This window comes from Plasmodium fragile, assembly GCF_000956335.1.
Source record: "Plasmodium fragile strain nilgiri unplaced genomic scaffold supercont1.41, whole genome shotgun sequence".
Lineage (NCBI taxonomy): Eukaryota > Apicomplexa > Aconoidasida > Haemosporida > Plasmodiidae > Plasmodium > Plasmodium fragile.
The window spans coordinates 90,297-100,739 of NW_012192621.1; the positions used below are offsets into that span (position 1 = coordinate 90,297).

At 41.1% G+C, this 10,443-nt stretch overlaps 3 protein-coding genes across 3 annotated transcripts; 1 reads left to right on the top strand and 2 right to left on the bottom strand.

Moving 5' to 3' along the window:
• Positions 1-1,841: 1,841 nt before the first annotated feature.
• Positions 1,842-4,251, bottom strand: AK88_03528 (uncharacterized protein; the record flags this gene model as incomplete). Its single annotated transcript, XM_012481141.1, has 9 exons — positions 1,842-1,915; positions 2,059-2,109; positions 2,243-2,302; positions 2,480-2,556; positions 2,678-2,740; positions 2,887-2,956; positions 3,117-3,230; positions 3,387-3,719; positions 3,840-4,251. 9 exons carry the CDS (start codon positions 4,249-4,251, stop codon positions 1,842-1,844), a joined length of 1,254 nt encoding a protein of 417 aa, XP_012336564.1.
• A 1,545-nt stretch (positions 4,252-5,796) lies between these two features.
• On the top strand, positions 5,797-7,194 carry AK88_03529 (uncharacterized protein; the record flags this gene model as incomplete). Its single annotated transcript, XM_012481142.1, has 6 exons — positions 5,797-5,907; positions 6,153-6,336; positions 6,525-6,588; positions 6,746-6,849; positions 6,987-7,036; positions 7,147-7,194. 6 exons carry the CDS (start codon positions 5,797-5,799, stop codon positions 7,192-7,194), a joined length of 561 nt encoding a protein of 186 aa, XP_012336565.1.
• A 904-nt stretch (positions 7,195-8,098) lies between these two features.
• On the bottom strand, positions 8,099-9,949 carry AK88_03530 (uncharacterized protein; the record flags this gene model as incomplete). Its single annotated transcript, XM_012481143.1, has 1 exon — positions 8,099-9,949. One exon carries the CDS (start codon positions 9,947-9,949, stop codon positions 8,099-8,101), a length of 1,851 nt encoding a protein of 616 aa, XP_012336566.1.
• Positions 9,950-10,443: the final 494 nt, after the last annotated feature.

The window sequence follows — 10,443 nt, forward strand, 5'->3', positions numbered from 1 at the left end:
TGTGTAATTACCACGCGGAGGAAAAAAAAAAAAAAAAAATGAACAAAATGAGCAATCATTTCAGGTAAAGGAAGGGAAACAAATGGTACACTTCCAAACATAATAAAAGTGTAGCATGTAGATATACCCCGCAGTTAGACAGTCTTGTCACTTGTGCATTCCCTAGTGGTCGACATTTTGCAACATCCCCATTTCCCAAGAAGTGAAAATAATATCAATGCGTAGCAATATTAGCTGTGTTTTTTTTTTTTTTTTTTTTTTTTTTTACCAATGTGAATAAAAGCAATAACACCCCCGCATTATAGCAAGACATTAAAATGGTTAACGGACCAATAGATCAGTTTGTTCCTTTTTGAAAAAGCTCAAGTGAAAATTGCGGATGTAGAAATAAAAGGGGAAAGACATTTATAAAGAGAAATGTTTTACTTTAATTTGACATTAAGAGGAAACATTTTTGTTTTTACCCATTTGGAATGGAATAAAAAAATATATATATATATATGAACAGTTGAACAAAAACAAGAACAACCCTGAGAAGCAACGTCGGGATTATTTTCCCCCTTTTCCTAAATTACCCAACAGGAAAAAAGAGTTTTTCGTTTTACTCAGAATTTTTAATCATATATAATTTTTATTTTATTCACGATTGCGTTATGTTAATTCTGGACGTGTTACTCTGCTGGTTTGATGTAAAAAAATGGTCCTTTGGTTGAGCGGCTAAGAAGTGGTGAAAAGAAAAGGTCGGGAACCCTAATCTCTTCATTGCACTTATCTCATCGGAAAAAAAAGGTTCACCGCAAGGCGTCGGGATAACCGTCCCGTTAAAAGTTGAGTCATATTAAGTATATTCTTAAGAGTAAATCATGTGACATGGTTTTAGTGGGTCTTTCTTTAGATTAATCGGGTGTGTTTCCTTTTTAATTTGGGAGCATCTGTACTAGCGTGTGTTAACCTCAAGCCATTTCCCTTCTCGCAGCTAGTGCAAAAGAGCACAGGTTGGAAACGTTCCCCCGTTCGTGAAAATTCCCTCTATCTGTTCATAAAAAAAATTTTGCCTTCTTTTTTCGCCTTAGGTGGAAATGCTATAATTGGGAAGAAGAGGAGACAAGATAGAGGGCGTGTCCTCTAATGGACTTTGCCCTTTGCCGCTCATCACGTACATATCACTCCACAAAAGTGAAAGGAACAGTTTGGCCGATCGTGAGGCTGCTCAGTTGCTTTATTACAAAAATGCGTTAAAAGGGTGTGATAAATAAGAAAATTGAAAATAACTTAATGGGAGTCCAAAAAAAAAAAAATAAAATAATAAAAGCAGAGAAAAAAAGGCACAAACTAGAGCCCAAAGAGAACAAGGCAGAGTAGAAAAAAAAAAAAAAGACTAAACACACTTGTAAAAAAAACAGAAAAGCTTAATAAGGGCTAACGTGGAAATTCAAAAAACGATGCCATATTTTTATGGACATTAAAATGCATTAACATAAATTACGATGACATGTAGAGCTTAACTGGGAGGATATATTTTACACACTTTTATTTTTAAACAAATGGACACATGTGAGACAGGGGTTCAAGAATTAAAACAAAAAAGAAGAAGAATTGCACAAAGAGAGGCTGCACGTTTGACCACGTTGGGAAGGGAAATAGAAAAAGAAACAAACAGAAAGAGTGGGCTTGCAATAGTCCTTGTATAACAGTTGACAGGTGTACTTACATGCATGGGGTGAGTGTCTGTTTCTTTTTTGTCCTATTTTAGTTCTTCGTTTTTTTCTGTTTTTTCTCTCCGTCTCCCCTTTTTCATTTTCCCAGGAAAGGGGTGTGGGTGCACACCAATCTGCCCACACTCACATGGCTTCTTTGACCGGCACGAGCCACAACAGGGGGGCATATATTAGTAAGGATATCAAATAAAAAAAGGCTGCACGGAGGGGGAAATACGAGAATGTTGCAATGAGAACTGCAGTTGGGTGGAACGTTTTAGAACGGCATACACACGAGCGTGTTCACACAGCAATGCAGCCAATTCCAAGGGGAGAACACGGCAAAGGAGTGTCCACTTACTTGTTATTTTAAACGTGTTTCTGTATGACGATATGTCGGAGAGCCATCCGCCTGGGAAGAAGAGAAAAGTAAAAGCGATCAAGCGGTCAAATGGAGGACAGCGTAATGGGGCAACAATAAACGAAAAGACGTAATAAAAAAAACAAAGCAGCATCTTTGATTAAGCCCTTCCTCGCATTCTTACCAAAATACGCGCTGATGGACCACACGGAGTAGTACAAGCTTTGCACACCCATCCAGCGACCTGTTCATTTGAAAAAAGGGGGTAAAGAATATGTTATATTTAGGCACGCATGCATGTACAAAACTGTATTACCCATGTGTGTTGTGTGCAAATCTGTTTCATATCCCACTACCCACACAAGGAGATTATTTTTCTCGACTCTACATGCGGACTCTGCTTTCCCTCCCAAGTGCATACCTGTGTACCGGTTGGTATCAATGAAGTCATACAAAATACTTTTATCTATCGAATTGGTGCAATTTTGGAAGACACTCCTACGGAAAGGAAAAGTGAATAAAAAAAAAAAAAGGGGAATGTCATTTGTACGTAAAGAGCATAAATTAAGATCAATATGATCAGTTGCTAAATGGTTGCGTCTCCTTAAGTGGTGGGTACCTAAAAATGTGGACCTTTAAAACGTCCTGGTAATTGTGTATGTACAAAAGTGAACAGAGAAGCCTGCAAGGGAGAAAAGCGGTACCAAGTGGTACAGGAATGAAGAAATATATTTTTGGGTGCAAGTATATATGTGTGCAGTTTGTGCGGCTCACAGGAACAGCAGCAAAGGAGTGGCCTGTGCGTTCGTGACATTTTTAAGCTATTACAAAAAGCCAATGGATGTGAAGAAGAGGGAAACCTGAGCCCGACCCAGCGACTTGGACAGCTTTTGTGAAACTGCGGGGGGGGGAAAAAATTAAGAAAATATAAAAATTAAATATGTACACATTTTTGTATATATAGACCCACTCGCTAGCGGACGGATGGCGTGGCCCCCCCATGAAGGTGCGCTTTTCTCTTCTCCGTGGGGGCCCCTTTTTTCCTTTTCAAATTTTACTGTAGGTGAAAACGGTCAGGAGGACTGGAATGACAATGTTCAGGACGCACATTAGCATGGGCGACACTTTATATTCGGACTTGAGAAACAGGGAGAAGTATTTGAACGTCATGCCTGTGGGTGGGATGCACAATGTGCGAGCACAATGATATAGTGGGGCGTGTAGGGGTTAGCTAGGCCTCACCACGTGGAGATCCTCCTTAATCAGTCGTACAAGTTCGCACCGGGGCGCTTACGCCCCCCTCTTGCCCCGTCTACAAGAAGGCCTACCTGCCCCAGCTAGGGTAATAATGTGAGAAACGAAAACAATGTACGGTATATGACTTGTGGAGAGGCAAAGAACACGCTTCTCATCATTTGTTTTGGAGATCAGTGCCGTCTCCTCGGGACTCTTAATCTGGTCGACAGTATTGTTTTGCCACAAGAAACTTATGAACGTCTGTGGCAGGATTGTTAATATAGAAAACTGGAAAATAACAAAAATGTTTTTAATGTTCCACTTGTCATTATACACGTAGAATAGGAGGAGACAAAAAAAAGGTCCTAGCATGGTGGCCACTGTGCTTATGAGTTTTTGGTAGGTAAAGATGATGCTCTTCTTGCCTGTGGGGCGGGTGCAAACACGCAGGTGTGAATAAGTACGCTTGTTACGGGCACGGGTGTATACGTATGGACGTATAAATACGCGTGTTCATGTACGCATGCTCAGGCAGACGGACTCACCCCGGTCTATGCTCTCTATGAAGATGGATTCCGTAATCACGTGGGAGCACTCGTGCAGCATCTTCGTCACAGCAGTGACGAATATGATGAGGCCCAAACTGTTGGTGCGTATGAACATGTAGTGGATGATATTCACCAAGAGGTACGACACAGATATAATTTGCAACATTTTCTTCCTGTCTTTTTTATGCTTGTCGCAATAGTACCCAACCAAGGGAGTAATGATTAAACATACTGAGGAATTAATAATGGACAAGAGACCTATGATTTTGTTTTTTTTAAACTTCATATAAATGTAGTGGTCATGCAGGAAGGTGTTTCTCATGGAATAATTTATCCTATCAAAGAAGTGATGAATGAACATCAGAAGGATATTTATGTGCCATCTTCTTTTCCCTTTCCATTTTTTCATTTTTTCTTCATCATTTAGTTGAGCGATGTGTGTCCGTGTGGGTGGGTGGGATGTTGCTTGGGCGGGCTGGAACAAATTCTGACGGTGTCCGCTATTGTACTGGCGGACGTACCAACCAACGTGGCGAAAAGATGCTGAGCTTGGGTCTCTTCTCCCGAGGAAGGGGTCACATGCCAGATTATTTAAACAGGGGATAACTTACGTACACACGGAACGGGTGGTGTGTGTGTGTTTGTGATCATTAGGTGTTTGACTGTGTCGATTTGCAGAATGAAAATGCGCACATGGATTAGCTGCACGGGGTGGGTGACTCGGCGCGCGCACAGATGGACATGCTGTTCTGCTTAGACGATCTGAGAGGGGGAAGGACACAAGAAAGGCGCTTAACATACAAACGAGGAAGAGGGTGCATAAGGTGGGCAACAAAAAAAAAAAAAAAAAAAAGGGACACCCTAACTGGACCCCCCCCGTGTGTATCATCTCTTGTAGCAGTGTTCGAATACATTGACACAGATAAGCCAAAATATATTTCCTGTAATGGCAATTCCTCGGTGTAGCCCCATCGCACAATTAGGTATTATCCAAACGGGTAACTTACCATCTTCCTTTCACTTGAGAGGCATCTAATAGAAGAGTAAGCAATTTTGCTTGTTGGTCATTTACAAGCATGTAGGTATAACGTCCACGGGAAAAAAATATACATATATATATTTGTGCAGCGCCTATACTTGTGTACGTTTCCTCACGCACAATGTATGTGTTCTATCCTCAAAGGGAACCTCCTGGTGGTGAACGTATAGGTGGGTGATGATGATGATGAGATGATGGAGTGGCGGGCAGGAGCAGAATGTTTGAGCCTCAAAACGCGTGTGTTCTATATATTTCTAAAGAACAAAAAAAAAAAAAAAAAAAAAAATTCCAATTGGGGATAGATAGCCAACGGAAGGAAAAAAAAAAAATACCAAATGTTTAAGCATTTGTAAAAGTTTCACGTGTTAAAAAAAATTGCCTCTGGGGGCCCGCGGACGGTGGGACTGAAGTGAGAAACCCTATTATGCAGGAGAAAGGGGCGTAAAAATGAACAAAAAATATACATATCGGTGAATTAACCTAGGGGGCACGTGGCTCTGGGCAAACCAAGTAGGCGGCGATAATTCACCGTTTCAGTATACGTGCACGGATGTTCAGACGGATTGGGCATTACATGGAAAGTATTACATAGAGAACCTTTTTTTTTTTTTTTCACCCCACCATTTTTCACCGTTCAGTGTTTCATACATCCAAGTGAAATAACACCTGCGTGAAACGCTCACTTGGCGTGTTGGGGCCCAAACCGTATTTATAGGCTTTAAAAAAATGGCGCTTTCGGTGTTGGTTTTTCTTTCCTCATGAGAGAAGCTCACATTTTACACCAGCAGCAGTTTACCTAATAAGCATATGTATACAAAGGTGTACGCTGATTACCCCCCCTGGTGAAATCATGAACCTACGTAAGTAGGGCACAAAGCCTCGTTGCTGTTTTTCCTCATTTATTAACTGTCAACGATGTTCTCCCTGTATCGCATAGAAGACGTGATAAAGATTGAGCCCCATTTTATGGAAGAGGAGTTAAGAAATGTGATTGAATTTTTAATAAGGGCCAAGTATGTCGACAAGGTATGATTGTGAGCTGTGGGATAATCCATTGTGAAGGCGGCACGAAATTGGCAGTAAAGGAGTAGAATAGAGTGTGTGAGGGAGGGAGAGGGAAAAAAAAAAGTGACACGTTTATGCCCTTCCTGTAGCGGCCAACCAGCTTATGCAACACATTCATCAAGGGAAAGCGTAAACCCATTTAACGTGTGAACCATTTAGAGGAACCTGACATCTGGAACAATTTTCTTTCTCCTCCTCTTTTTAAGGTGCTGCAAAATGTGGGTCTGTGTGTTGGTCTGTACGACATACTGGAGGTGAAGAATAGGGAAATTCTAAAAGGCACAGGGGAAATTCGATTTGACGTAATTTTCAGGCTGGTATATTTCCAGCCGTTTGAAAATGAAATTATTGAAGGCTTCGTTAAAAAGTCCGACTCGAATGGAATCATAAGTAGGACATACGCAGATGGAGCAAGATGCACGTGTAGAATAAGTTATATATTTTTTGTGCATTGTATAGAGCCCCACGTATGATACATTACCCCCCTCCAAGGCTACAGTGCCTACCGGGACGGGGGGCACACTCCAAATGGGGACAGCCACACGGTAAACATGGTACTCCCCCCCATTCGTTTATAGTCAGCATAGGCTTCTTCGAGAACATCCGGGTGAACTCTGCCAATTTGAAGGAACCCAAGGAGTTGTACGATGAGAGTTACGAGAGAGATAAAAACAAAAAAATGCTTTCTTTTTGACGCGGATAAAAGTGAACGAGTTGGGAGCGGCAGCCGTGGGAATGACCTTCAACGAATGAAAACACTTTTTTTTGATTTTTGCTCATTTTTGCGTTTTCCCTTTAGTGATATGGAGAAGAAGGAATGGTTCTGGATATACGAGGGGATAAAATTTTTTTACACAAAAGATGAGTTGATCAGAGTGCGGGTGCTGGACACCTATTTTAGCGGTAGGCAAAGGGGGGAAAATAAAAAAAAATAAAATAAATAAATAAAACGCACTTGACGTATGTACATGTGAGGGTGTATATTACGTGAGCACGCAGATGCGGGGCGACATGGATAAATGCACGTGTACTTTTTGCAGACCCCAACGAGATGCGGAAGGATGAGACGACGCCATCGATGTCCATAACGGTAAGATAGGGCAGCCGAATGGCGGCACGGCTATACGATTTGTCTGCACATCGCGTTGTCCTTGGGGGATTTCTTCTCCTCACCCGTTCGTGTGTAATCCCCTTTTTTAGGGCACCGTGCAGCAGGACGGACTAGGCCTGGTCAAATGGTGGAACTAATGTTACCTTGGATGGATATTTTATACTAACAGTGGGAAGAAGCAGTGTGTACGTTTTTTACGGATGTCCGTTTGGAGTATCACCCATTTGATCCAACACAGACGTAGCTCATTATCCAAGTTGACATGAAATGGAAGCCAATGTACACACTATGTGCACAAGGCACGCTTGAAATATTGCCCTTGCCTTTTTTTTTTTTAACATTTTAAGCAAGCTGTTGGTGAAAAGACCTCTTTTAAGTGAAGAGACGAGCATTGGAAATTCCTCCTACCTGTGAGTGTGTCTCCCTTAGTGTGACACTCTTTGTTGGCTCTGTTTCTCTATTTTCATTTTTTTTTTTTTGTATGTCCTTCTCCATGATGGAAAATTCTGCTTACACATTAAAAACAAACTTAACCTGTTTAACATTTTGAAACTAATTTCAAGTCCATTTGGTCATTTACTTTTCTTCCCATGAGGAGCCGCTTCCAATACATCGTCAGACGGCATAAAGGTGTTAGCGTTTGTGGAGGGATGGTACGAACTAGCGGTACGTACCTACCAATGGTGATCACAATGTAGCGTAGTATTTTTTTAATCGATTTTTGTGTGTATCAATACGGTTCTATTTCGAAAGTGACCATGTATGTTGGTACCTCCAAAATGATATCCTATGCGAGAAACAAAAGGAAAGTTGCTGACACCACCATGTAGTGGCACAGCAACGTCATTACGATAGGGTAGGCAAAAAAAAAAAAAAAAATACCGAGCTGGAACAAAGACCACATTATATGCACACAAAAATTTTCCTTCTTTTTGCCTTTTTTTTTTTTTTTTTTTTTTTTTTTTTTTTTTTTTTTTTTTTTTTTTTTTTTTTTTTGGCTAGCTAGCCATTTCATCACAAAGAGGGTGTGCTTTTCTCCTCTCAGCTTGAGTGGTCCATCTCGGACAACTCACTCTCGTCCGATTCGACTTTACCAGGCTGATAAGTATGAATAAACGAGTGCTTGGATTTTATCCCATTTCCAATGTAAAAGTTAAAAAATTGCTTATTTGAGTAAACTGTAAAGGCGCCATAAAACGTAAAGTTGTATAGGACTATTACATCGTAATGGAAACTATGAGCTCCGTAGTATTGGCCAGGATTGAGGTGCTTCAATTTCCACGTAGGGGCACCTTGGTTTTCGTTTTGTGTATTAATGCCTCTTAGGATTTTTAAAGGTGGGTTATGTTTAATAATGTGTTTCATTTTGGCGTTACTTGCTCGTCCCCCATTTTTCGTGCGTCCATCCTTGGGGTAGCAGACATGTCCATTTGGCAGGAAGTTATGTTTGCAGTGAACCCAGTTTTCTAGACGTGACAGGGAATTTGCATCGAATTGGAATTTTTTATTTTCTATTAGAATATCATCCCAAGCATCGTGGTTATCATTGTCAAGATTTCCGTTCCGTTTGTCTCCATCTCCGTCCTTCCCCTCGTCCTCTTCATCATTGTCCGTACATTCATTTTCATCCTTCGTTTCGCTAGAATCGTCATTTTTTTCGTTAGACGCACCAGAGTAATCCGGTTCATCTTCATCCGCATCACTAATTTGATCTGTGCCTCCTTTTTTCCTCTTCCCAGTTACCTGTTTTTTTTCTGCCCCCCTGGTGATGTAATACTTCTTTGGCGATATATGTGTGTAGGAAGATATGAGCGAAATGAGCGCTCTGAGGTAGTGCTTTTCCTTTATGGCAATGTTTGGAAAGGCGGTTATTATTTTGTTCATATCTCCTGTAAGCATTTTATTCGTTTTACTAGCCATTTGGATGTACTCTGGTGTCGTAGGTTTTAGGAGAACCCATTCATTCGTTCCGTTCACGGACGCCCAGTACACATGCCTATTGACCCTCTTGTTGAAAGTGACAAAGTCTTCCTTTTTGTATTTCAGCTGGTGGTTATCCGTTGATTTATTTTTCCCCTTTCTATTTGTTGATTTTCTGTGATTCTTATTTCGGCCCTCCTGCTCTTCGTCATTGTGGTCTTCTTCTTCGTCGTCCTCCTCCTCGTCGTCTTCTTCGTCCTCATCTTCTTGCTCCCCCCCATCTGATGATGCGGACCGTCCGCTCCTGGAGGACTCCCCTCCATTCGAATCCTCCGAAGGTGCAGATTTTTCCCCCTTCCTCTGAAACAGGAAACTGGAGTCTCCCTTTAGAAGCCCTTCCAAAATGTAGTAGTCATTTTTTACCCCTTTGAGTATTCCCCAGAAATGTAGGGAGGCCAAGTCATTTTTATATTTTTCGAGGACATCTTTCAAAGATTCATTTATGAGCCAAACAGAATCGCTCCCTATGTTGTATCCTGCCCAGTTAATTAATTTCGCTTGCTCGTAAAAATTTTTTAAAAAAGGTAAGTGGGCAGATTTGTGCTGTACTCTTTTCTGGAGTGAGAATTTTATTTTGGCTAGCCAGTCTTTTTTGTTTTTTATATAATCCTGCAATATGTAGTTGTCTAAATTGACGTCCCTCAAGTTGGGCTCCTTAAATGTTTTGCTCCTGCCGTGGTGGGGAGAAGAGGCATATGATGTGGCAGACGGAGCCGAAACAGAGTCCCCCTTTTTAATTTCCTTTATATGACTAGAGATCATTTCGAAATGTTCATAACTCTTTTCTGGCTTTTCCACGATGATAAAATTTATCAAATCACATATGTGGTTATACACGGATTGGCCATTTTCGTTTCTGCTTTTCAGGTAGTCCTTGGCGTTGTTAAGTGACAGCATCAGGTTGTTATTCATGGTGTCTGGAATATTTGTGGAGTGTCCTGGAGGGTAATGGAGTATAACTTTTTTTTTTTTTTAGGAGAAGTGTGGTCTGTACAGATGGTCTGCAGTGTATTTTGTCGAGGCCTGGCTATGCTTGACTTAGCCTGTTTAGCCTTTTCAGCCTCACAGAGGAGACAATTTTGGGAGTGCGGGAGAAAAACACATCATATGACACGCCCCACTATTCCTGATGCGAATATAAACGTCCAGATGAGCGTTGTCGAATGGGATGATAAAACGACCAAAAGGGAAAATTAATTTGCCCCACATGACAATTTAGCGAAAATGCTCACTTCTTTTTGCCACTACGGAGTGTGCAAAAATGGGATTGCTAAAGGTAGGGAAGTGCGTTCTGCGGTGTCACACGAATGTTTTTTTTTTTTTTTTTTTTTTCATAATTGGGGAGACATGTAGAAATTGGACCAGATGGGCAAAAAAAAAAAAAAAACGTTACACTTCTAGAGGCA